This window comes from Colletotrichum truncatum (genome assembly GCF_014235925.2).
Source record: "Colletotrichum truncatum strain CMES1059 chromosome Unknown Contig_0016, whole genome shotgun sequence".
Lineage (NCBI taxonomy): Eukaryota > Fungi > Ascomycota > Sordariomycetes > Glomerellales > Glomerellaceae > Colletotrichum > Colletotrichum truncatum.
The window spans coordinates 396,167-422,275 of NW_027222413.1; the positions used below are offsets into that span (position 1 = coordinate 396,167).

Here is a 26,109-nt window from a genome sequence, read left to right on the forward strand (position 1 = left end):
GGAAGCGCCCCCTTTCCTTGTGCCCGGTGGTACAGCAGCTCCTTATGCAATATTCACCTAAGGAGGCGACTACCAGCAAATATAGAAAGGTGGTAGTTATCAGGGGAGTGGACAAGAATGCGAAACTTGCCGCAACCCCGCAATGAAGAGCGTTACCGTTGCCACGTCTATAGCTAACAAGGGGGAAAGAAAACGCAGCACCCCGTAACTCACGACGCTTAACTCACGAGACTTTCTGCTCTATTGGCATCGATCAATTAACAGGCGCCTTACCCAAGCAATAAAACGCAGCGGCACTGCATCCACACGCCTTCTAACCGGATCGACTTCGATAGAAAGTCCCGCCCTGAAGACCATGGACTCTAGTTCAGGCGCGGTCCTCGGGACAAAATTAGCTAAGTATGCTATCGTGAACAAGCGAGATGAAATACTGATACTCAAACACAGCTACCAGATACTTCAACTGCTCAGATCTTTCGGACATACAAATATGCATCGGCGGTTACACGTTACCTGGTCATCGCCTCGTGCTAGCTTGCCAAAGTCGATATTTCGCTACGGCTCTGCAATCCGCTTTCAAGGAAGGCAATAGCAACAAGTTGGAGTATACTGAAGGGAGCCTGCATGCTTACTGACGGGTCTTCCAGTTTATGTATACCGGCGAGTACGCCGAGGAACCTTTTGACAAGTTGGAAGTTGCAGGTGTGATATCTGGATTGATTCTCTATCGGGTAGCTAACTGCTTCGCAGATGACGACGAATTGACCAAGGAAGTTCGTGTCTATGCACTTGCAGATTATTTCCAGGTAGATGATCTCAAAGAATACTCGCTTGGAAAGCTTGAGACCAAGCTTGAGACGCTCTGGCCTTGCGAAGGATTTGTTGATTGTATTAGAGAAACGTACGAGTCAACCACAGAGGCTGATCATAAATTGAGGGATCTTGTGATGCTAACCGCCCACAAGAACGGAGAGAACCTTTGGAAGAAAAAATCCTTTCGAGACCTCTTTCGTGAAGGAGGAGACTTTGTGGTAGATTTCACCGCACAATCTGTGTCTACATTTTAGTGGGTCAAAACTCCCACCTTTTAACTCAGTTGGTCATATGTGAATACAATTTGTCCCGCTTTATACAGGTGGTGACCGACGTCAGGCACGGGCGGCATCAACTAGGAACAAAACGGCTTATATTCTCCAAGTGAGCGAGCGGATACGGTTCACGTGACCTCGCGGCCAAGGCGCGGCAGAGTGGGTCCGGAGGCCAGGAGCCATCACAACAAGACATCATTCAGGTATCTACATAGCAATCCAGTGTGGGATAACTACTACATGCGGCTACTTCGTGTAAGAACAACAACGATACACTTCGGATGTGCGCAGCATGCGACGGGAGGTTATGTTTTCTTTAGCTTCTATGTTGGGTATAAGATATTTACAGGCTGGAACTGTTTTTGTGGCTGCTGTTCATGTCTACTGAACCACCTCTGTGGAGAAAACAAGATTCGTCGTCACGCTCTTGGTGTCACTTTATGAATGCGTCTCGTCTACCCTCAATTGTAGGAATTCGTCCGACTCTTCTACCTCGCCTGACCGATTATTCAGAGTGCATGTTTCTCTTTGAGATGACTGATGGTAATCGGACGGTGTGGAAGGCCCTCCCCATCTGACGCCTCCCAACAGCGGAGTGAATGGCTCTTTCCTGCAAGATTCGTCCGTCGGCTTGATGGGAAACGGCGAACCTAGTACATCTAGTAGCGCAGTCCAACTGCCGGGGCCATAGAGCGAAGTATGACGATCGTCTTCTTGCTCTTGAACTGAAGGGGCTTGAAAGCGCATGAGGCCCACTAATGTAGAGGCACGGGGCAGCGCGCGAGGAAAAGGCCATGGGAGGATGGAAGAGACATCGTACACAACCATTACAGATCTTTTAGAGAAAGCGTAAGCAACGTGTTTTTCATAAATAAGCCGGCCCTCAAGGCATATTGTGGTGGTAAAAGTGGACCCACAGTTACCAGTCGGTTACTGTGGGCTATATGGCCATCACGACACATATCAAACCCAATCCGAGGACGTTTATATGTGAAGGCTTGTCACTCGTAGGCCTGATCAGGCCTACGAGAGGCTCCCAACCTATCCAAACGGCGTTCAGACGTTGTTTATAGATAGTGAGTCACTCTTTCGGACCCACGACGGGGAGTGCACGACGGATCGGATATCAGGTTTTTTGTGGTGTCGTGTGGTTTTGCCGACGTACTACAAGCCATTCCACTGCTTCGTTCCGACAGTCGGCCATGTGATGTGGTAACGGCCCAACGTTACCTTAGAATCCAATAACACTCATTCCAACGAGAAAAGAACTATACATGTTGTGTTTGATGTGAGGGTAACGCTTTCCCAACCGTCTCTACTCCGTGCGCCCCTAGAGTCCCTTCATCGTCTGCCCGCACTTGATTCAAAATAACATGACGACGCTCAGCCATTAGTGGGGGTGGGAATGAGGAGAGCTTTATCCTAAGCAACTCGAAGCTCCTCTTCGCGAGTTTCCGACTGCTCTGCCTGTGCTTTTCGATACCACTGTGTCATGGAAAAAACAAATATGGCCGTTTCAAAATGGCAAGGCCTAGTACCGTCTAAATCAGGTGCCATGATGGGGCACCGGGAGGCCATCAAGCGGGTTGGTGAAGGGAAATCGGAGCGTTACAGGCACCATGGATCATGCCCATCAACCAAGTCTCCTCAAGCAGAATCTCGAAACCAAGCTCTTCCTAGACGCAGAGTGCATGTTCATTTCCTAGCACAGTGCCAAGACCAAAGTATTCGATAAGCATGCATGAGAAAATTCGCCAATTCCAGTGAAATAACTGGTCTGCCCAGGCAGTTAACTTGCTCATTAAGCTGTGCGAGACTTTTGATACAAGACGTCACTGTTGCGTCTGACATTTGCCCACCTAGGAAATGGGATCCGTCTGTGATGTGTAGCCTCCTAGTTGAAGTCAGTGTACCGGTTGTTGAGACACAAAGTCTAAATTGTTGGTTTGTTAAATTGATGTCTTTGATGACATTTGGTGAGGTATGGGCGCTTGCCTTGCCACTTTCGAGGATGACCCAAACGACAGATGCCACGAACCCATTCTCTGAAGGGGACCACGGAGCCTCCAAGCACAGCCATCTTGCAGACCAAAACGCTCTCGGTGATGGGACTTGTTCTCAAAGTTCCCAAACATTGGAGGTCCACATTTGCGACTTGGACACGAAGCATCTATCTTACAGGATTCTCATTTTACCCGTCGATGTCGAGACCCTCCACGTCACCGATTGCCAGCATCGCCTAGAATTGGTCAACCCCAAGCCAAAGACAGTACGCAGATGTGCGCCAGCATCATGTCTGGCCGTCTACGATGAACATCGGCCTACAACATGCCGAATTCAATCTCCGATACTGTGCGACCTGTGTTACGACGCGACCACCGATGAAGTCAGAGTCAAAAACCATTCCGAGGCTCCCCTTGTATTCCAGCCACTGGTCCTGCAAGACGTAGCTGCGGCGCAATCAATTAAACGATCTTGCCTTGCTGCCCTCAGCCCAGGATATTGGCTGTGCATCTCGTCTGGTTTCCCCATTTTTCAAATCCAAGTCTTCCCTCGAAAACATAGCCTTTCGTTAGTTTGCCGACCCAAACGGGTGCCGAGGAAGAAGCGGCCACCAGCAGACGTCGACTGTTCAGAAGGCAACGCTCGGGAAGGTTCAACGTCATTTCAGGTGATTAAGTCTATCGCGTCTTTGATAGATGTGCCGAAACACAGCACGGTGCTTGCCACTGGTCCATCATGTGAATTCTCAATTTTTCGAATGAAAACAATTTGGGATACAAGAGGGGCTTTGCTCTTTCAGGCGAGGCACTCGGGATTCCCTAAACAAACTATTGTTGTCAAGGTCTTGAAGCGAAGGCCTGGCCGAAGTGCTGACTCATGTGCTGCATCCTGGAAACGAGAGTTCGACACCCACAAACAAATCAAATCCGTAAGTGATGATTCCATTCCGGCAGAAACCCCGCCTCTAATTTATAGCAGGAGTATATTGTGCAACTACTTGGAGGCGATATTCACTTTCAAGTCTTGTACATGGTACATGTCAACGCGCCTGACCTTGGGAAGAGCAAGTGGTGTGACTTCAAAGGTGACAAGCGATTCCTGGGAGATTCTTCGGACGCAGAGCGTGTTCTCAGAGACATGGCGGCAGCTTTGAAGTACCTCCACAATAAGAAGCTCATCCACAATGACATCAAACCGGGCAACATCTTATATGATCGGAAGATAGGTGCAAAGCTGATAGACTTTGGCCTCGGAACATCCACAACAGCGGAGTCTTCCACTGGCGGCACGCCGTGGTATTTGCCACCGGAGTTCCTCTCAAGAGGACGACGTGGGACACCAGGTGATGTTTATGCTTTGGGGATCGTGGCGGTATATCTACTCGATTACATTGCCATCCCGGAAACTGGACAGCAATGGTTGATTGCGGACGTACATAGCAGTGACGCGTCGTCTGCAGCAGTAGCTATGTGGAACTGGTTGCAAAGCATTAGGCTGGTACGGGAGCAGTTAAAGAGAAACGTAGACCAGGTTCATCAGCTAACACTACGAATGTTGAGCCCGACACCAAATGAACGTATTACGGCATGTCAGTTGAGCGGGGAATTCACAGAATTGGCCAAGGCTCTGGCAAAAGCATCTTAGTTGTGGCGTGACAGCTAGTTGAAAGGAATTTACATCTGACGTCGATAACAGTCCTGATCCAACATATGAGATGACCACTTTTCACCATTCATCAAGCGGACTACGCAAATGGTGAGCGACTCGGTCTGGGGCTGTTCAGTATGAAAATGATTGTCACAGCTGACGCCAATGCTGGCTGAATACACCAGACGAACATAAGAAATTAGATTTTCAAACTAAGTTCATAATGGAGCTAGAATTAATGAGCGCAGACTAAGGCGGTTTTCTGCTTAGTTGGTTTCTATGTCTCTTTGCAGTCCTTGCCTGGGATTTTGCTGATCTTGAACCCGCCGGGACACCTTGATTGAAATATGCCGTTGGGATCATACTTCAATGCAGCCGCTCGAATCTTCTCCACATTGTCCTCGCCAAAGGTCGGCAGTGGGTTCTGCGACATATCCGAATAGTTGAGGTACAGCCATTCCTTGAATACACCATTCGATTTGGCGTCCTTGACGATGTCTTCATAACACTCCTGAAGTGCCCTGAACCCGTACTCCATATCCTTGTACACCTTAATGTGGGCGCCTAGCAACAGTATGAAGCAGTTCTCTCCGAGTCTCTCTACGCCCATAACGTTCCCGCCTCTCTTGAGGCTTCGCTCGGCGTAGAGCTTAGGAAGCGCCTGTACGCAACAGACGGTGCTAAAATCATTTTCAGGTATCCTAACCTTAAGCTTTTCTATCAGTTTCTCGTGAAACTCGACAATTTTGGTGAGAATTTGGCCGTCGTTTGCAAAGGTAGCCGTCAACCATTTGTTGCTAGGGAAGTAAGCTTGTTAGATCCAGCGAAGTGCCACAGGCTAATTAAGGCACTTACTAAAAGGGCTGTGGCGACTCCAGATGCAGGGCGAGCGCCGTCACGCTTCTTCTGTCTACCGTTTTGGATGTCCATGGGACTTCCATAACCCCGGAGAGGGCCTGGGGTTCGACAACACCAAGGGTGTTGCAAACCATTACGGAGAGAACCACATCCTTCGCTTCAGAAGACCAAGCCCAAAGAAGACAATAGGATGTGTCCGTCTTCTCTTCAATCGTATCGATATAATCCACGAAGTGCTTGATATGTTGTGTGCTCGTTGAACTTTGGCAGATGTACATACCTGCCCAAACCTCCGCTCCTTTAATCGCCTCGAGATAGAAACGTGTGACAATGCCGAAGTTACATGCTCCACCTTTTAGCGCGAGAAATAGATCAGCGTTTTCCAAATGATTAGCATGAATGATATCGCCGTTAGCGAGAACAACCTCGTAGTTGACCACCATATCACAACCAAAGCCGTATCGAGGCAAGAGCCACGAGATGCCGCCGCCGCACAGGAAGCCGCCGACACCAACATCACCCATACGACCGCCATTGACTGTGACGCCGTACTCATCAGCTTTGCTGTAGACATCCCTCCATCGACAGCCTGCCTGTGCTATAACGATGTTTCGATCTTCATCGTACTCGACGTTCTTCATCCTACAAAGGTCGATGACGATGCCTCCACTGCAATTACTTGCTCCAGGCCACTGCGTATGACCACCGCTGCGGACGGCAAAGAGGCAGCCCTCCGCTTGGCTAAGTACTGACACAACTTTGGCTACTTCTTTGGTGGTTTCCGGTTGAATGACGCAGTAGGGGGTGAGCTCGGCCGTCAAAGACCAGTGCGGTGCCACCAAATCTCGATATCGAGAGTCGGAAAAGATGATTCGGTCGCCTAGCCCGACAGCTCGTAATTGAGAGCACTACCAGCAGATTTAATCAGATATTGCACTGAATGATAGGGAAAGAGAAAATTCGTTATTAATACAGAAGAAAATAAAAAACAAAGAAAGAACACATACCGCTGCGATTTGGTCTGCCTTGTCCATATTTGGTTTTTTGCTGACGTATCCTGCTTGTAGCGAAGTTTTAGTCTCCCGTTCTATGCAGTACCATACAGTTTGAGGCCAGAGACAAGATGCTCAATCTTATAAGAAACATGTTCTGTCTATTGGGTGGCAGACATTCTACACTCAACGTGAATTGGTGTTGAGGAGCCCAAAATGGCACTTTGGGATATGAAGCCTAAGATCCTAACATCACGGTGTGCAAAAATCGCAATCAATGGCTGCTTTTCGCAATTCCTCAACCTTACATGATGTCGAGCACGTTACAGTAGATCGGCTTCAGCCACATGAGCACGATTTCTGACTAAGGATTGGGATGTTCATAAGGTATAATCCAAATCCGGCTCTATGTTACCCTACGCTAATGTAAACCGTATCGGCGCTAATGGGCCCTTTCCACCGAAATAGACTCAAAGGTTGCGTAGATCAAGTTCTGGCTTTTGGACAAATAAAGCCCCCCATCTCTCTTACTACAGTACATACACCGTACTGTATGTAAGAATGCTGACTCGAACTCATTGTAGAGAGAATGAAGCCAAATCAGGCTCCCGTGGTTTGGCTGGAACGATATAGGGCCAGAAGCAGCTTGAAAGTCAGCGGAGACATTTTGGCGCGATAGCATTGCGGACGTCTCCACATCACCTTCCAGAGAAAAAAGGATGCCTATAGCGGCAGCCATTATGGGCTCTTAGCGCTGTGTTTGCAAAGGAAAGAGCTGATTATGGATTCCACAAGGAAGTATTGTCATCTTTCTACAGTAACAGGTACGTCTCGGCAGTTATAAAGCCCCAATCCTTCTCCCAAAAGAAGCCGGGCCCCTTCCGGCCCCCGGAGAAACAGCCCCAGAACATCCAACCCTGTTTGCGTTGACGCCTCTCGATAATACACGTCGGATCCCACTCTTCGCCCTGGCGGCGCGTGACGTACTGTTTCCGGTGATGGCCTCCTGTGATCCAAGTCTCGTCGCTCCATAGTATCCCACGCCACTGTTCCATAGTCCAGTTGACGTGCGCGTAGGCCCATACTAGCCGTTTCTGCCGGTTGGCTTCTGTAATTGGGGGTTTCCGTCTTGCTACGCGCCGTGCGAACCCTAGGCGGCGGAGGGCAGCCCGAATCGCGTATATACCAAAATTCGCATTAAAAAGGGTTGTTGATAGCTGTAGGAAGGTCGCCTGGCGGCCCTCTTGAGAGGAAGTCACATACTCAACTAGCTGCTGCTCTTGTTGGGGGGTCATAACCCGAGGCCGCCCAGACCGTACGCCTACTTTAGCTGAACTAGCCCGAATAGCCCCGCGTACTTGTGCTTTTGTATAGCCTGTTTTTTTAACGATTTCAGCCTGGCTAAGGTGCGCGTCGGAATAGAGGGTTCTGATTCGTTGCCTTTCATCTTCTGTAAGCTGTTTTGTATGAATATCTCTTGCGCGTACTATATTAACGATTTTGGGGTTGTAAGGGGGAAAAGTTAGGTGTTGAGGGGAAGTTTGGTATACGCGTTGACTAAGCTAGGTTATGGCCTATTTGGGACTAGCGAGGGGTTTTAGCGCGCCCCACAGTGGCCTGACGAGGGGGTTTTACTTTGGCCTGCAACCGTAGTAACGGAAGGCATTACACACAGAGTCAATTACGCCCTGGCTAAGCCATAAAGGGCTCTTACGTCTATCTTACATGCTCTCCTTGTTGAGTTTTTACCCTGATCTCATATAAACCCATAAGCAAGATCCACTCCCGTCTGTGTCATTGGTTACTCCTTCCAATCTTTGCGGTTTCTCGTGAGGGTTAGTAGCAGGTGATCTTGGAGCCCATTCCTCCAAGTGTTCAGGTCCCTATCCTCGGCGGCTGAAGCGAGTCCTGCTGTCGGTGGCACGAGGGTGCGTAAGGGGTTAGTCGGTGGTTGGTGTTGGAAATGTGGTGTTGTGCTGTTGCTGTCCTAAGTTTGATTGATCTGCATATCGAGTCGTCCCGTTGCCATGGCAAACTTCACTGTTTCTCTTACAACGTCCATGTACGGCGACCAATCGTCAGGGTCGGATGCGGTCTTCCCGCCTAAGTAAAATGACAGATTGCCTCTGTGTGTATCAGTTCGTTGAATCATCGGTGCGCGTTGTTCTGTCCACTGGGTGCAACGGAAGAGGAAATGCCCGACCGTCTCTGCTGCTTGTCCGCATGCGCATTGGTCCGAGGGGGCCACTCCAATCTGGTGCAGGTACCAGTTGAGCCTGGCCATCCCCGTCCGTAACTGGGCCAGTATGCTGGCCTCCTTCCATGAAAACGAGTCGTATAGTTGCCGTGTATGCTTTCCCGGCAGGGCGGCGTCGACTCTGTTCGAGAAATTTCCTACCCCTTCCGGTAACCTGCAGTACTTCTGTAGTCCCCTCAATGCCTTTCTGATTGTGGTTGAGTATGCCCTGGTTGGCTTCTTCTTCGGCGTCTTTCCTTGTTGCGTGCTCTCTTTCGCCGCTGCCTTGGCCTCCAGTTTGATGTCAGAGTCTACGCCTGCCGGAAGCCAGAAGAGTGTAATCTTGTTGCCTTTATTTATGAGAGTGTTGACTGCCTTGCATATGCGACGGATCTCTTGTTGGCCTGATTGTTGTCGAGGCTTCCCTGCTGCTAAGACGGCCGCTTTGTTGGTGGAAAACACGTAGATGGCACGATAACGGATCCCTTTCGAGAGGGTCTCCAGCGTCTTTGCTATCGCCGTGAGCTCTGCTGTATATGGATTCTGCTCTTCCCTAGAGCCAGTTGTGTTTGATATTGTCGTCGTGGAGCCGCCTCTCCTGTGAGACAGGGGGAGCAGTATTGCTGTTCCGTATCCTACGATTCCGTTTCTTGCCGAGCTACCTGTGACAGCTCTCACGGCCCAGCCAGTCTGGATCGCCTTGGTCGCTTTGTCGCCGTCTTCTTCCACTACCGTAAGCATTTGGCTTTCCCATGGTGCCTGTGGGAACGCTTCGATGGTTTCCAGCCTGTCCACCGGCAGATTTCGGTATGTTGCGGCCATCTTCTGGAAAGGCGAGATGTGCCTCTTGAAGCCCTGAGGTCTGATACGTCGCAGTGGATGACTCGTAGGCAATGTATGGAGACGCACCCAGAACTTGATCGCTTTCCTGTCAAATCGTTCCTGGGCCGACTGTATGCTTGCTTCTGCTTCGGCAACCGCTGTGGCCACCGTGTTGAATGTTCCAATGATGGCTTGGGCTCCAATTCTCTGTACCCTGTTGATGACCCTCATCTGGGCTGTCCTGCACCTGTGTCTCCAGACGTTCGACGCATAATCTATTGTCGGCGCTACCGCCGCCACGAAGAGTTGCCTTGCCGTTGACGGAGATAGGCCTTTCAGTCGTCTGAGTTCCAACACAGCTTCGAGACCTTTCGTCGCCGCTTCTGCGATGTGTTGCTGAAAATAGAGTTTGGTGTCCATGATCACGCCCAGGACCTTCACGCGGTCTTTGGGCCGAACTGTATCACCCTTGATGTTGAAGGTTGCGTAATCTTCCGGATGTCGCCAGTTCCGCGTGAAGTGTATGATAGCCGTCTTGTCTGCCTCAAATGTCGCCCCGCTTCGTCGTTCCCAATCGAGCGCTCGGTCAATGATGGCCTGGATCCCTTGCCGGTTCGCCTGTCGCGACGGTCCGGTGACCCACGCCGTATAGTCGTCAACAAATGCTAGTGATCCTCCATTCTCATCGGTTTGGTGCTGGACCAAATCCGCGTTGAAGAAAAGGAACAGAACAGGCGACAGCGGCGAGCCCTGAGGCAGCCCAGGTTGAGGCAGGGAGCGGACCTCCGAGTCCTGCCCGTTGATCTGGATGCTTGCCGTTCGTTGCGAGCAGAATGCATCAACCCATTCCACCAGCTTTTCTGGTATTCCTCTCGCCTTGAGTCTCTGGAGCAGTCTTTCTTTATACACTCCGTTATATGCGCCTTTGACGTCGAAGCTGACCAGGCTGAGGACCTTTCTCTTCCTCCACGCTCTGTAGATGTATTCCTGAAGTAACACCAAGGCTTGTTCTGCCGACCTCTGCTTCCGAGCACCGAAATGGCTGGTAGGCAGGAGCCCGTGTGTCTCGACCGCATGAGATATCCTCTCAGCCATCACCGACTCTAAAACCTTCCCCAGTGTTGACAACAGCGAGATCGGTCGCCAAGCCTTTGCAACGGTGTAGTCATCCTTGTTCGGTTTCTTCAGCGGGATGATCTTTGCATGCCTCCACTGCCTCGGTAGTTCTCCCTCGTTCACCGACGTTTGGAACAGCGCATGTACCCGGTGTTTCACTATCGGCCATGTCTGCTTCCACACGGCCACCGGCAACCCATCTTCTCCGGGTGCTTTCCACGATTTGGCTGCGAACAGTTGCCTTTCCACTTCTTCCAACGTAATATCGGGGAATGGCACAGGTGGCCGCTGCGGACGCTGTCCCTCATCTTCGATGTTGTTCGGGAGCGGAGGGAAGAAGGTAGACAGCAGTTCCTCCGCCTGCTCTCCTTTTTCCGCCGTCTTGGAGCCGTCCGCCCTAATAAGCTGGGGGATCTTGTCGAATGAGGCGCCTTTGTCGGCGCCTAAGTACTTGACTGCCTTCCAGATGTTCGTGTCATCGGCCAGAAACCCTTGCCAGTGATTCTTCTTCTGTTGTCGGATTGCGTCATGATACTGTTTCGCCGCTGCCTGCGCTTGCTCTTCTAGGTCCGGCGGGCAGTGGCCGGCCCGTCTCTCCGCCCTCGCTCGGTTCCTCCAGAATGTGTGGATCCGGCGCAGCTGAGTGAGGTCCTCCGTCCACCACCTCTTCGCATACCGAGACGGCTTGGCTGTAGGCGTCAACGCCTCTACTGCTACCGTTACAGTAGACATGAGCCGGTCTGTCTGCTGCTGCACTGTGCCTCCCGTAGGAATACATTGCAGCGCGGCCTCGATCCTGGCATTAATCGCCTTCCATGGCGCGTTCTTGAACAAAAGTCGAGGTTTGCTGTCCGTGTCAGGAGTCGCAATCTCAAACGTTGTCTCAATCGCTTGGTGGTCCGATCCGTGGTCTGTCTCGTGCAAGGCGCATCTTGTCATCATCCTTGCCAGGTCCTCAGATGCGATTGACAGATCGATCGTCGTTGCCGCGTCGTTCTTGTGCCACGTTTTCGTCCCCCGTGGCAGGAGGCTCCTGAGTGACAAGTCGCTCATCAACTCGATGATCGGGTCGGCTTCTCCCTGCCTGGTCGCCGAGACGTCATCTCCTCCCCATAGTTGGTCATGCCGGTTAAAGTCACCAACAAAGACCACGTCCACCACCTCGCCTGCGCTACTCCTGACTCCCGCGATTGCCTGCCGTAACATTGAACATGTGCGGCGAAGCATCTCGGGCTCTTGTGCCGGCACGTACACAGACACAATCAGCACCCGACGACCCGGGAGTCGAAGAACGGCTCCTGTTATGTCCGGTGACGGTATCGGCACTTGCTCCGCTTCGATTTCCTTGTTCACCCACAGCATACTCCTAATGCCCCACCGTCCTTCCTCCCTCCACGCCGTCGGAACCATCCTAGTCCACCTACTGTGCCGCATCGGCACCGTCAAGATCTTCCCCTCTCTCTTCCACACCCACGGTTCCTGCACGGCTATAACCGTGAAATCCTGCAGTCTCTCGTCGTTCATCAGGCTCTCGTGCACTGCATCCTGTTTCCTCACATTCAGTTGAAGAACCTGAAAGTTTCTACTCATGGAGAGATGGGTAGAGCTTCGGACACTTCTTGCTGAAAGACTCATGCGCACCACCGCAAGGAACACACTTCAGTGCCGTTTCACGGCAATCCTTGTGGTGATGGTCCTCCTTGGCGCACCTTCCACACACCAAGCGGTTCGGGCATCGGACTGCCTTGTGCGGAGCGATCTGCTGACATTTGAAGCACTGTTGTGGTCGGGATTGGGGTTTGAACACCCCTGTGGTTCCTGATTCTCCGCTTGCGTGGAAGTAGCCCTCTGAAATAAGTCTTCTGGCGTCGCTGGCTTTGGTCAAGTAGACCGCCATCGATCCGTATGCTTTCGGGTTTTCCTGATCGCTTAGCCATACGATTTTGGCGACAGTAGCGTGGTTTTCCTTGCTAAATTCCTCCGCTGCTTTACTTCTGTACTTTCCTTTCTCCTCCCACACGGATGTCCATCGCACAAAGTCTACCTTGATTGGGTGCAGGTCGTCGTCTCGGACACGTATACCCGGGGCGATCTTTGTCTCCGCGATTTGCTTGACCATTTGGTGTTCCGCATCATCTCGGCAGACAACTCTGATGAGATTCTCACTCCTTGGGTTCACAGTCACGGCCAGGCACCGCCATCCCGCATGCCCGTCCGCACGCATTTCCTTTTCCACTGCCGCCCTGATTGTGCCCGCGCTGGGCTTGCTTCCATCTTCCTCTTCAGCGCTGAAGGTGTCGATCGTGCAGTACAGAGTGTCGGTCGTGTTGGTCGGTGTTGCGCCGGGCGTGCGGGCCCGTGCGTCGCTGTATTGGTTCGTCGAGGCGGTTCGGGCGACAGCGGCATAGGATGGGCTGGAGTCGCTTCGCGCCGGAGCCAGAGCCGTACATGCCTCAAGTTTTTCCCATGTCTTCGTGTTATCGTCTTCAACTTGCTGCTTCAACGCTTGCAGGTCGCTGCGGACTGTCTCCAGCTCGTCCTTGATTGACCGGAGTTCCTCGCTCGCCGTCCGAAGTTCGTCCGTGGTTTGTCGAAGCTCGGCCTGGATGTCCCTGTTGCGCAGTTCAGATTTCTTCCAGGCATTGAAAACCACCTGGAGGGATGCGTGGAGTTCCTTCATCTGCTTTCCCATGGCCAGGAGCAGTGTTCTGTCGTCGTCCTCGATCGCCTTGATCCTTCCTCTGGCGGCTGGCGCGCCCCTAGTGGTCGCCCTCCGCACCCCATTTCCTCCCTGCTCGCTCGGCTCTGCGGCCCCATCGTCGAGAGTGTCTCGGTTTCCTTCGTTTAGTAGGGCCTTGGTTGTCGGTTTCCGTATCCGTCGAAGTGGTCGCGCCGTTCCGCTGGCCTCTCCCGAGTCGGACGCGACGTTGATCGTATCCGAATCCGCCTGCATGTTTCACGACGGAACGCACCGAAAGTGGGTCCACTAGCGCCGCGCCACGCGTTTCGGTACCGCCCCTTCGCAAAACACCCAAATAACCCTCAACAGCAACAACAAAAGATAATGATTCCTCGATGATAATACAGCTTGTCCAGTGCCACATCTGGAAGGCATTACAGAGAAATTCGAAATCGGTTTCCAGCTTCTCAGACGGAAAACTTTCTGTGCACAGACATTTGTGGAGCCGCTTGCTGACAGGGTACATCTTCAGAATCCCTCGGTACATTCTAAAATGACTTCGACAGAAGAGCCAGAAATCGCCCTCACACTGTTTTGGCAATTCAAGCCCACCTTGAAAGATCAAAGACCCACATAAACCTAGCACAAGCTATATAAACATGGTCCTCAGCCTTATGCATCTTGCTTATGCTTATTCAGTCATATGCATAAATTGTTCCTTTGAATCTACACAGACAAGTCCCATCATTAGGGCCCTGGGCACGTTTGCAAAAGTCCTGTTCGTGGCGCCTAAGTATGTAAGAGGCTTTCAAGATATTACAGGAGTACTGCCGCTTCTCCCTCGGGTATGGTACTGTGAGCCATTGTGACAGAGAAATGGAAAGTTGATTAGTATATGCTATAGCAGATTTAGTCTGCTGAAGTCGTGGAACTAGAGTCTGCGTCCACTTCAATGTGATTAGCAGCATTACGGTCTGCCCTACGGCTAAAAGGATACGCCACCCAGCACCTTATTCCTAAGCTCATTTACTGATGTGTGTGGGAAGCCGGAGAGTGTATGTACGACACATAATCTTCAGGTGGCCCGTACTGGTTCGCGCTGCCACTGCCGTGGAATGCATCTCTTTGTCCCACCCTTAGCGCCAGTGACTTCCGACATAATTGATCTGCCTCTTCATACTTCCCCTGGCTTTCAAGCACAAGTGCCAGGTTATTTTTGCTGATGAGTGTGTCTGGATTCTCGAGTCCCAGCACTTTCTGCCTCATCTCCAGTGTCTGCCGATGCATCTGCTCTGCCTCTTCGTACTTCCCCTGGCTTTCAAGCACAAGTGCCAGGTTGTTCATGCTGGTGAGTGTGTCTGTATTCTCGGGTCCCAGCACTTTCTTATATAGTTCCAATGCCTGCCGATTCATCTGCTCAGCCTCTTCATACTTCCCCTGGCTTTCAAGCACAAGTGCCAGGTTGTTCATGCTGCTGAGTGTGGAGGGATTCTCGGGTCCCAGCACCTTCTGACTTAACTCTAGTTCTTGCCGATGCATCTGCTCTGCCTCTTCATACTTCCCCTGGCTTTCAAGCACGCCTGCCAGGTTGTTCATGCTGGTGAGTGTGGAGGGATTCTCGGGTCCCAGCACCTTCTTATATAGTTTCAATGCCTGCCGATTCATCTGCTCTGCCTCTTCATACTTCCCCTGGCTTTCAAGCACAAGTGCCAGGTTGTTCATGCTGGTGAGTGTGGAGGGATTCTCGAGTCCCAGCACCTTCTGCCTCAACTCCAGTGTCTGCCGGTGCATCTGCTCTGCCTCTTCGTACTTCCCCTGGCTTTCAAGCACAAGTGCCAGGTTGTTCATGCTGGTGAGTGTGGAAGGATTCTCGAGTCCTAGCACCTCCTGCATCAACTCCAGTGTCTGCCGATGCATCTGCTCCGCCTCTTCATACTTCCCCTGGCTTTTAAGCATGCCTGCTAGGTTGTTCATGCTGGTGAGTGTGGAGGGATTTTCGGGTCTTAGCACCTTCTTACTTAATTCTAGTTCTTGCCGATGCATCTGCTCTGCCTCTTCATACTTTCCCTGGCTTTCAAGCACAAGTGCCAGGTTGTTCATGCTGGTGAGTGTGGAGGGATTCTCGAGTCTCAGCACCTTCTGCCTCAACTCCAGTGTCTGCCGGTGCATCTGCTCTGCCTCTTCATACTTCCCCTGGCTTTTAAGCACGCCTGCTAGGTTGTTCATGCTGGTGAGTGTGGAGGGATTATCGAGTCCTACCACCTTCTGACTCAACTCCAGTGTCTGACGATGCATCTGCTCTGCCTCTTCATACTTCCCCTGGCTTTTAAGCACGCCTGCTAGGTTGCTCATGCTGGTGAGTGTGGAGGGATTTTCAGGTCCCAGCACCTTCTGCATTAACTCCAGTGTCTGTCGATGCATCTGCTCCGCCTCACCATACTTTCCAAGTAGCTCATTGCTTCGCCCTGTAGTAGCCAACAGATCCCATAATGCTTCCTCGTCTGTGCACCAATCCTGGAATCGAAGTGCCGCTTGCGCATGCGGCAAGTACGTCATCCACACTGCCCTATTCTCGTGATCCGGCCATGGAAACCTCTCGCTAAGCCAGTAAATCGTCTCTGTCACTTGCTCCTCTTCCTCTCCTTTCTCCCTTACCCAGTTGCGCATCACCAAGCGCACTAGTCGATGAATATCAATCCTTCCCTTAGTGTCCCGCTCCTGGATGAACGCGTAGGCCATTAGCATGCTTATTGCTTCTTCCGCCGCCATATCGTTATCGGTGTCTATCCCATCCTCACTAGGCGGCAAAAGAGCTAGGGGGATGTCCTTCTCCGCGAGGTAGCATAGAAAGCCGAGGTACTCTGCTGCTAGCCGGTTGTCCCTTGAGATATGCTCAAACGAGATTAGCCATGTCTTGGCCACTGGGTTCTGGATATTGTCGTATCGATCTTCGTCTTCAAAGTCCTTGCTGAGCAATCCCACTAGTTTCTCATCACTATCCTTACAATACCTGAGATATTTAGACACCGTCACACTCTTGTTCGAAGCCATATATGCTGATGCTTGTCGGATAGCTAAAGGTAGATAAGCGAGATGCCCTAGCAGCTCTGTAGTGATCCGAGTGTCGCTGATCTGGCTTTCGTCTAGTCCACTATGTAGGAGTTGAGTGGCGTCTATGCTGCCCATCTCCCGTAAGTATAGAGGGCGACCACGGCTAAATCTTGTTGCCGCCTGCTCGTTACGAGTCGTAAGCAGAATAGAGCCCTTTCTGCTAGAGGGAAAATACTTTGCTAACTTGGAGTTGGTAAAGAGCAACTCCATGTCGTCGGCGTTATCGATAACGAGAAGCCAACTCCTATTACCATCCCGTTCTAGGGCGGCTTTAACCAACCCTTTGACATCCGCTTCGTCATCTTCGATGCCGTGGATGCTAAGCGCTCGACCGATATCGCGATATGCGTTCTCAAACATCACCGTGTCGACAGCCGGCACCCAGAACACAGAACAGTCGGGGTGTGCGTCGCGAACGCGATAGGCGGCTTCAATAGCAACCTGTGTCTTGCCAACCCCTCCGAGGCCGACGATGGCTGTCTTTTGGCAGGTGTCTTTATAAGCACTCGGGGGAATCCTTTCGAGAAGTTGTACTAAGATGGCATCTCTGCCAACAAAGTTTTCATTCCGACCAAATGGGACGATAAAGTAAGCTTTTAGACGAGCTAATAGGCATCAGTAGTTATATTGAATATATATAATATACCCCACAAGGCTTTACTTACAATCTTGTTTCTCATCTAGCTTACTCGAAACCAGCGCCGGGATGGTAGTTAGCAGTTCTTTGCCGTATGCTGCTGCCGTTGCCGCTGCATACGGCTGCCATCGCTTGTTCTTATGTGCGTCCGCATAATCGCAGATGCCACGAATGACAATGCAAGGGAAGTTGTTCATCAACCCAGCTGCTTCCATCTCAAAGCATAACACACCTCCAAGCTCCCGACTATGCCTATCGCGCGTTAGTCCGTCCTTCATCACCTGGTTCCCCGATGCGATGTTGCCGAAGAAGAGGACCGGCTTGGTTGTCGCACGTGGTTCCCTGCTTACTACGTCTTCTGGACGGCATTTTGCGCATGTAGCTCCAGTGGCATGAAGCGATGATGCATGGTATAGGGTGTCGTTGCCGGGGCCAGGCGATGCAAACTCTGGCTTACTAGACACCTGAGAAAGGTACGCGTGGACTTGCGTCTTGCCTCGGACGTCGCTCGCTCGCAGTTTAGCTAGGGCATTGAGAAGGATCGTCGGTGGCGCGTTGAGGCTGCCGGCGCGAGCGATGCGACCGTCAGCCCCAGTCTTCCCGAAATCGTACTGGATCACTCCACCATGCTGTCCTGTCGGCTGGCTAATAGCGACGTCGCCGAGCCGAATGTCGACGTCGTTCTCGAGATTTGGGACGCCACCGCCGATACCAACGAGGAGGCTGAACCGCAACGACGGGAAGCTGACTTTCATTTGGCTTGCGACGATGGCCGCTTGGTTTGTGCCCATCTGGCCGGCGGGCAGACAGGCAGCCACGACATTGTGGACGCCGATGCGGCCAAAGGAATAGATGTTCGAGTCGGACAGCTGGGACGGGAGGTCAGCATACTCCTCATCCATCATTTCTGCCGCGGCTGCCAGCTCGATGGGCAGCGCGCAGACCCAGCCGACAGTGAAGTCGCGAGCAGGAATAGACCTCGGCATAGTGCATCAACTCTGTAGCAGAGACCAGCGAAGAAACGTCGATGCGGAAACCCATGTAAGATAGCAAGACGCGTTGATGTTGCAGAGTTGTTGGTTTGAACAATTGCCCGACGGGACCGTATGACGAGTTGTTCTTATCGTCCTCAGCCTGATCGGGAGGGGTCATATGCGAGAAGTTGAGATGCCGTCAGACCAACCACGGTTGGAGGTCGCCGGTGTGATTGGCTGCTCTTCTTCTGTGCACCGAATACATACAGGGCTGTCCACCAGGGTGAAGCGAACCAATAGCCTGCTCAATTGCTGCCCAAGACGATAGCTGAGAACAGCTCAATGTATTAAGAGTCGCATGACTCCGTAGTGCCTGTGGCAGATGAGGCCGTAGGCATTGCTGCCAAATAAGGTTGAGACTTATTCTGCGGATCTCCTCGGTTCGCCCCGGCCGGATCTCGTAGATTGATCCCGGTTGAACTGAAATTCAGAGCTAGGACTTCAGACGGTGAGGACACCTGAAGCCAAGCAGAGGGGCCAGCTCCAAGTTCGGTTAGCTAGCAGATAATGACTAATAATGGGGAAGTTGCCACGTGTGACGCACAGGCCACATGTGCTCATCAAACAGGTCCTGGTAGTATACAAACAGCCCATGGAAGCCGCCACTCACTTCCGAAGATAGCGACGGTCTCGAGGCAACAGGTGTAAAACTAGCTAGCTAAAGACCAAGACTTAGTCACCGTAACGCATAATTGAATGAGCGATTGAGGTTGTATGTAAGTGAGATTCAACTTCTTCACGAGGTATACTCTGCGATGTCTATAACGTCACCTATCCGTCAAACCCTGTCTTTGCTAAGCAGCGAAACATTCTAGAAGGCCATTGGTTTCCAAACTTTGTGGGAGGTTAATACTCGTTCACCAATTCCCGCATCTAACCCTACTAATTCTAACACAGGCTATATCAACCAAAGCCGTCCTACGTGTGGACAAGCCAAAGCGCATCACATGCAAACAAAGCCCAATTTATTGCACATTTTATCAAAAGCCTACACATCATACAGTATCCATTTTTAGTGGCTCATGCAAACCTCTCCATCTCGGGTATAGTCTGAGGAAGAGTTGAGAGGTATCATACTATTAGAAGTAGTTGTGGACGGCAATTTCTGATATTGGCTGCCAATGTGCCTAAAATGGTGCCAGACGTGGTATACAGGAATGCAGACATGCTAGGTAACAGAGGCTCACGCAACGGCCTTCAAGTCTGAGGCTAATGTAGATAGTAGGATTGCCTACCAGCACGTGCCGCTTAGTCATAATCACAAAGCCACCCTGGGGTTTCAAACACTGGCAGACCCATGCTTCATCCCGTTTCATTCCGCTTTATGTGCCAGGGTCGTCTGACAAAGACCCATCAAACGCGATTAGACCGGGCCGAACCGAGCCATCTGTCTATAGCCCTTGTGTCAAGCTCCGTCCTGCCAGGCGGATGGCCGCAGGGCAGACTTAGACTTGGACTGAACTACGCTCCGCAGCATTGGGAATGCTTGACCATGAATAGTGCGATAAGCGAGTTTGAAAATAGCGGCAGGAGTACGAACCAATCTAGGTGCGGCTAAGGTGGGTTAACTCAGCAGGTCCACCCCACGGCCAATGGCAAATTGAAAGACTAAGCAACGCCACTTCAACTGTGAGCAATTTTTTTTTTTCGAGAGCGCACGCCGTGGCGGCATTCTGCGAGGTGGCACGTGGTGGCACACCACCCGCAGCCAGCCGGCCACCGGCTATTGCCAGCCTCCTCCACCACCGCTAGTCAATCTTAGTTTTCACACATACACATCACCTTTCTGAGCAGTTCTGTGCCGGTTCGCCCACATGCCACGCTATTAACCTCATTGCGTTCCTTGTCAACATCACTACATTCATTATGCAGAGAGCATCGGCTGATGCAAAGGGAGAAAACCCATATCATGTTCCATGCGCGACGCACTCTCCTAATCTAGGCAGCAGAATCGTATCGACTAGTCAGGAGCAGTTGCAACAATTTCAGTCCCTGAAAGCGCTCCTTTTGTCCAAGGGTCCTCAAGATGATCTCGACGACGTTCTTGAGCAAAGCAAAGAATTACTTCGAACCACTGAAATCCTACATAACGATATGAGTATTCTGCACAGCCGCAGAATCGAGAATATTAAGACAATGCAGCTCAATCGCATGGCAACGAACATCAGCTCTTCAGACACTGCTATTTTCAATAAGGCGAAGAGCCGTCATGAAGATTAGCATGCCGGTCAAGTTGATTTCGACGCGGTCGAGAATAGCGTCGATCACTACTACTATGTGCAACTGAGGAGAGTCTGTCGCAGTCGGCGCAAGGGGCTCGGGTTGTTCACGGACCAGTTCTTCGTTCATTTACGTCGTGGCATCGTTCAGCTTCAAGCTCATCGCGTATCATGTCTCTTTGGCTTCGTACTACTTCCATCTGCTGCATGAACGCTTCCTTCAGCCAATGGGACTCCTTGCGAGGTTCGCAAGCAACTCCAACGCCTTTGAAGCATCGCTCTGCCATCGTTGCTTCCGCTGTTTCCGCCGCCGCCGCTGCTGTTCTTTCTAAGTCGCTTGTTCGCCCCGTAGCCCCGTCGATTGGGGCTGATGGCGTCGCCTGTTGGGTCGTTGCCTTACTGCCTGCGCTGTCTCTTCCTGCCGATGTGGTACGAATTTTGATGGTTGACTTCGCTACTCAGATCGAGCGGTTTGGCGCTGAAGAGGGGCCGTTATCCGGTTCCACCACAATCTTCGCCTCCACTGGTTCCGCCATAACGGGAGACTACTAGTAAGACGACACACAGACCAATTTCATCGTTTGCCGACTTTCACGTCTCTGGTGGAGTTGAAAATGCAGTGAATCTGCGGGCCTCCGTATAACAGTTTCCCCATGTAACAGGTCTGAGCGTACGAGCCATCAGTACTGCTTCTATGCTACTGCCTCACTGCCATAAAGAGAGGGCCTAAAACCGTCACATAGCCCTAGTCAGCCCTAGTCAGCTTGCAACTTTCCTGACTATCATACGTACCGGGTTACTCCAGCATGCTGTCCTGTTGGCTGGCCAGCAACGACGTCGACAAGCTGAATGTCAATATTGTCCTTGAGGTTTGGGACGCCACCATCGATACAGATGAGGACACGGAACCGCAACGAAAGGAAGCTGGTTTTCATTGTGCCGCTACTGCGGTACACTCACAATCATTCGAGGGAGAATCAGGGAGGCCCCGATCAACTCAGGTTTTTACTCAACCTGTACACCGCTTGTAAAATGGAGATTCTTTGGAAAGGGCAATCATTCCTGACCTTAATCAAGACGAACGGCGAAGATTCCAAGGGGTTGATAGGAGAGAAGCTGGTCTGGTTGATGCCTGCAACTATCCCACCCCTACCTCTTAGAACACCCAGATTTGATGTGGTGAAGCGAAACGTCTGAGCGGGAGAAAGTTCCCTAGATTGCTGCAAAGGAACGTAACCAAGTCTTCCGAGGGGATAACGTGCAACGACTACGAAACCATGTCTTTCTCTCTTCTGGCATTAAAGTTTTGGCCAAACGCCCACAGCACTCAATAGTGTTACATAACCTTCCATAGACTTCCTTAACGTCATTAACTAGTCACACTATCCGTTTTCTATGCTCAAAATAAATGGCTAAGAAGCTCCCACATTTGAGTTGATGTACTCAAGCCGTTGTGTTCTGTACTGTACTGAAGCCTGTTGTGACTCCACTCTGATTTAAAGAGAAAGTGTTCGAGTTCAGAGAGGAAGACAGACTTGCATGTAGATGTACGGCCGCCAGACTTGACGCCAACTCGAAGGTTTGTTCACTTTGAAGAGAGTTGTGATCATGAAATGGATGCAGACAGCAGGTGGCGCCAGCTGGTGCACAAAGCCAGATGGACACAACTCATTTTCATAAAAGAGAGATTACGCTTATTTGTTTCACGCTTATGCAACATCGGTCGGGCCTTGGGAGACTGAAAGAGCACCTTTTGGCTTCTGCAATGGTTTCGCGCTCACGCTTTATGTTGCATAATCAAGAATCCACAATCAGCTGAAATATGTGTAGTTAATGCAAGCTTCGATTTTATAAACTAGCTTATGTCTACTTGACTATTCATCCGTTTTTTAATCCTCTTCTCTCCAAAGCCAGCGTGGTTGGCAACCTAGCTATAATCCAAATCATATCGGAAATCAGCTTCACGATATCTCTATCAGCTATTCCGGCTCTGCTACTTACAGTATATGTAGTAGCTTAGCCTTTCATAGCTCTATATGTATAGTATGCTAGGCTTACGTTTTGACAGGGGACAATGCATGTCCAGACAACCGCCTCGCAATGGCACCCAACCTCGCTGCATCGCAACACGAGCTGATCCGAGATATGATCTCGAACGGACAGTTCACGAATGCCAGCATAGCTACTGCTGCAGGATGTAGTGCACGGACGGTATACAACATACGAGCAAATCTGGAATGTTTTGGGGATACAAGAGCTCCCCCTAACGGGGTTGGACGGCCTAGGAGCATTACGCCGCCAATGCTGAGCGCCCTATGCGACAGACTAATCGAAAAGCCAGATCTCTATCGAGATGAGATGATTGTGTTTCTTTGGGACGAGTTCGCAACTTGGGTGACTGCATCAAGCATCAGTCGTACTCTGGCATCGGCTGGTTGGAGCAAGAAAGTGGCCCGCCGTGTTGCCCAAGAGAGGAACGCAGATCTCCGAGACTTTTACCTTCATGGACTATCAGCCTTCCGCTCTTACCACCTAGTATTCGTGGACGAATCCGGATGCGACAAGCGTGCTGGCTTCCGGAGAACTGGATGGTCTCCCCTGGGAGTGACCCCTATCCAGGTCGCTCGCTTCCATCGTGACCGACGATACCAGATCCTGCCAGCCTACACCCAAGACGGTGTTATATACTCACATATCTTCCAAGGTACTACTGACAGCACGATTTTTGAAAGCTTCATCGAGGAGCTACTACCCTACTGCGGAAGGTGGCCCGAGCCGAAATCCGTCATCATCATGGATAATGCCTCTTTTCATCACTCTGACAAGATCCAAGAGCTCTGTGCAAGAGCAGGTGTCAAAATTCACTTCCTCCCGCCATACTCTCCCGACCTCAACCCCATCGAAGAGAGCTTTGCAGAGCTCAAAGGCTTCATCAAGCGACACTATCAACAACATGATGGCCTCCCTGCCGAAGACTTCCCAGGGTTCCTAAAATGGTGCGTGCGAACGGTTGGCGCCAGAAAGTCAAGCGCTAGAGGTCATTTTCGAAACGCCGGTATCTTTATTGAGGAGCCTTGAAGTAACGAAATACTAAACTTCATCTAACTGCCTTATGCGCAAGCCATCATTACTCCACTATACTTTTCAACCCACTTTCCAATATCGCGGACAAACCGCCGCGCTACGCCAACCTTAACGCCTTGTTCGATGAAGAAATCGGGTTTCTGATCTTCGTGCACCTGCTCGAGATCAAGGCCGCAATCGAGCGCAGCCTTATACGCCTTCCAGAACTCCAACTTGAGCGTTTCACTCTCCACCTGGGAGCACTGCCATTCGCAATACTTTCGCACGGCCACATCTCTCAGCCCTGGAATCTCCAAGGCCAACGCAACATTGCAACAGACAGGAGATGAGACTGCAACAGGAGTTGCAGCACCTACGGTTGACGCGAGAGGTGAAGAGGCCGGCAGGACGTTGGTGATATTGATGGGTGGGCAATTGCTTGACGAAGAGGCACTAGCTTTGCGTTGTCGTTCTACGTGTTGCTGTTCCTCAGCATACAGCTGGTCGCGAATGTCTTCGGGCATGTCACTATGACTGTCCAACACACCGCCCTGCTCCACGTGTCGAATAATAGACCTAAAGTGATGCGATTTCAGCTTGTAATGCTTCTTGCCATAATTATCAATCCAGCAGTGCGGTCCCAGATTACATGGCGGCCCAGGGCATCTCAATAAGGCGTAGACCCGCCGCCAAACAGATGGCTGCCCCGTCGAGCTTTCTTCAGCGTCGAGCTGCGCCGCGCGTTCGTGTAGTCTATCCTGCGTAACGGAGGAGAAGGCACGCTTAGTTCCTCGTTGTACGGCAGTTGGGGGCCCTGATTCCACGTAGTTGAAAGACATCTGGACTCTGAGTTCCCTTCCAGCGCGGAAAAGGTGGCCCCAGGCCTTAAGCTGTTTCTCCACCACTTGCCAGTCAATATCAAGGTCGTCGAATCGTTTGATAAGGTCACGTTGAGAGCGATCTCGCACAGACACGGTAATGTTGGTATCATCTATCCTAAATGATTTGTTGGATGGCAGTTTCTTCCTTACCAGCTTGTCAAGCTTCTGGCGCAGTGTTCGTTCCCAGTATGCGCTCGGTGCAAGAACAAGGTCCGGTTCGCTGTCTTTGGACACTATTCTGTTTGCTGTCAACTTCCACTCGATAGAATAATGGATACACGTTGGCGGTTGCTCATCGTAGGCCCCGTTTTCATCCCAGTCAGCCAGCTGCAGCAAGGGAAGACTGTTACTCGAGACGGATGCCTGGGTGAGACATAGGCTAGGGCTGGGGCTTAGACATGAAGAGACTGTCTGAACATCTTCCACGTCAACCACCACAGGGCTGGCGGGTGCGTGTTGAGCGCTTTGAAGACTGGTCGCATGCTGAAGCGCATCGGTCGGATCAAAGGCTGACCAGTCGTAATCGTCGTACGAGGAGTCGAATGCCGATGCAGGGAAAGACATCTTTGCCGTAGGTGAAGCAGGCTGTGTAGGAGCTTCAGCTTTGAGAAGGCACGATCCGGGTTCGAAGCAGAAGTCCAAAGTCTCATGATTGGGTGTGGTGAGCTTCTAGAAGGTTCCATGTTCGCTCGACACGACAGGGGTATCCGGGTGCAAGTTACCTTGACGTCATAATGGAGTGGTATTCCGATGTTGTGATGATGATGATTGGTGGGGCCAAAGTCTGTAGCCTATACTCCGTAGATACGGCAGTCCGCAGGGCGCACTGGGTCAAATTCAAGGTAGTGATAGGAACACCCCATAAGCGTAAACATATGTAATCTCGCGTAAACGATTTTTGTTTTTGTACATTTCTAGGTGGGTATTTGCCCTTTAGGAAATAAGGGTTTACTACATAGAACCACAGCCCCCTACGAGGCTCTACAATAATCCGTCGGAGGTTAGATCTTCCGGTTCCGGTTGATTAGGTGCATGGTCTGTGCGCCCAAATCGACAAATAAATAGGAATTCAGTGGGGCCCAGAACTTCTCCTCCTTTCCCCACGCCAAGCAGAGTTTAGGTATGTGACCCCTACTGTACAGAAATTTACAGCGCTCTCTACACTGTTTTACAGAGATTCAGTTTTTATCCTTTGTTACACTTCCGTTTTCTTTTTTGTCTTCTCTATTTTTGATTTTTTTTTCCGATTTTTGAGCTTTTGTACATTTCTGTACAATCATTTGCTAACTGTTAGCTTTTGTACAGATTCGCACATCCCCGGGCGCCAGGCGTCGCCCCCGTCACATACGTACAGTTTTCCAGCAAAGCTTCACAACATCCTACAACATCCTACAACATCCTACAACATCCTTACAATCCCGAACGACACTCGACATCACTTTACACTACCGTACATCATGGCTCAGGACATGGAGCTGGCTGCCGAGCTCGTGCCGGATAAGATCGGAGACATAAGAATTCCTACGGAGTTGCCCGCCGAGCTACCCTCTATGTACACTCATGCTCTCGGAACCGGCTACTACCTCACCCGTAGTACACTTCTGTAATTCCCCTACAATATTGTACTAACTTGTTACAGATGGTATTCCTCATGCCAGCAACACTCTCATTAATAACATTCTGGACAATGAGGACGCGGAGGTATAGTCTCCTTACACCCC

At 51.1% G+C, this 26,109-nt stretch overlaps 10 protein-coding genes across 10 annotated transcripts; 4 read left to right on the plus strand and 6 right to left on the minus strand.

Moving 5' to 3' along the window:
* Positions 1-3,099: 3,099 nt before the first annotated feature.
* Positions 3,100-4,736, plus strand: CTRU02_215533 (uncharacterized protein; the record flags this gene model as incomplete). Its single annotated transcript, XM_036723764.1, has 2 exons — positions 3,100-4,020; positions 4,071-4,736. The coding sequence occupies 2 exons, from the start codon at positions 3,100-3,102 to the stop codon at positions 4,734-4,736; spliced, it is 1,587 nt and encodes a 528-aa protein (XP_036584447.1).
* A 280-nt stretch (positions 4,737-5,016) lies between these two features.
* CTRU02_215534 (uncharacterized protein) lies at positions 5,017-6,631 on the minus strand (the record flags this gene model as incomplete). The annotated part of the gene is made up of 3 exons (XM_036723763.1): positions 5,017-5,536; positions 5,595-6,505; positions 6,605-6,631. The coding sequence occupies 3 exons, from the start codon at positions 6,629-6,631 to the stop codon at positions 5,017-5,019; spliced, it is 1,458 nt and encodes a 485-aa protein (XP_036584446.1).
* Positions 6,632-7,401: 770 nt separating this feature from the next.
* Positions 7,402-7,884, minus strand: CTRU02_215535 (uncharacterized protein; the record flags this gene model as incomplete). The annotated part of the gene is made up of 1 exon (XM_070206481.1): positions 7,402-7,884. One exon carries the CDS (start codon positions 7,882-7,884, stop codon positions 7,402-7,404), a length of 483 nt encoding a protein of 160 aa, XP_070059859.1.
* Positions 7,885-7,910: 26 nt separating this feature from the next.
* Positions 7,911-8,036, minus strand: CTRU02_215536 (uncharacterized protein; the record flags this gene model as incomplete). Its single annotated transcript, XM_036723762.1, has 1 exon — positions 7,911-8,036. One exon carries the CDS (start codon positions 8,034-8,036, stop codon positions 7,911-7,913), a length of 126 nt encoding a protein of 41 aa, XP_036584445.1.
* A 540-nt stretch (positions 8,037-8,576) lies between these two features.
* On the minus strand, positions 8,577-12,398 carry CTRU02_215537 (uncharacterized protein; the record flags this gene model as incomplete). Its single annotated transcript, XM_070206482.1, has 1 exon — positions 8,577-12,398. The coding sequence occupies one exon, from the start codon at positions 12,396-12,398 to the stop codon at positions 8,577-8,579; it is 3,822 nt and encodes a 1,273-aa protein (XP_070059860.1).
* Positions 12,399-14,469: 2,071 nt separating this feature from the next.
* On the minus strand, positions 14,470-18,177 carry CTRU02_215538 (uncharacterized protein; the record flags this gene model as incomplete). The annotated part of the gene is made up of 2 exons (XM_070206483.1): positions 14,470-17,159; positions 17,220-18,177. 2 exons carry the CDS (start codon positions 18,175-18,177, stop codon positions 14,470-14,472), a joined length of 3,648 nt encoding a protein of 1,215 aa, XP_070059861.1.
* A 1,914-nt stretch (positions 18,178-20,091) lies between these two features.
* On the plus strand, positions 20,092-20,445 carry CTRU02_215539 (uncharacterized protein; the record flags this gene model as incomplete). Its single annotated transcript, XM_036723759.1, has 1 exon — positions 20,092-20,445. The coding sequence occupies one exon, from the start codon at positions 20,092-20,094 to the stop codon at positions 20,443-20,445; it is 354 nt and encodes a 117-aa protein (XP_036584442.1).
* A 170-nt stretch (positions 20,446-20,615) lies between these two features.
* On the plus strand, positions 20,616-20,996 carry CTRU02_215540 (uncharacterized protein; the record flags this gene model as incomplete). Its single annotated transcript, XM_070206484.1, has 1 exon — positions 20,616-20,996. The coding sequence occupies one exon, from the start codon at positions 20,616-20,618 to the stop codon at positions 20,994-20,996; it is 381 nt and encodes a 126-aa protein (XP_070059862.1).
* A 1,548-nt stretch (positions 20,997-22,544) lies between these two features.
* Positions 22,545-23,522, plus strand: CTRU02_215542 (uncharacterized protein; the record flags this gene model as incomplete). The annotated part of the gene is made up of 1 exon (XM_070206486.1): positions 22,545-23,522. The coding sequence occupies one exon, from the start codon at positions 22,545-22,547 to the stop codon at positions 23,520-23,522; it is 978 nt and encodes a 325-aa protein (XP_070059863.1).
* A 32-nt stretch (positions 23,523-23,554) lies between these two features.
* On the minus strand, positions 23,555-24,952 carry CTRU02_215541 (uncharacterized protein; the record flags this gene model as incomplete). The annotated part of the gene is made up of 1 exon (XM_070206485.1): positions 23,555-24,952. The coding sequence occupies one exon, from the start codon at positions 24,950-24,952 to the stop codon at positions 23,555-23,557; it is 1,398 nt and encodes a 465-aa protein (XP_070059864.1).
* Between the last annotated feature and the right edge of the window lie 1,157 nt (positions 24,953-26,109).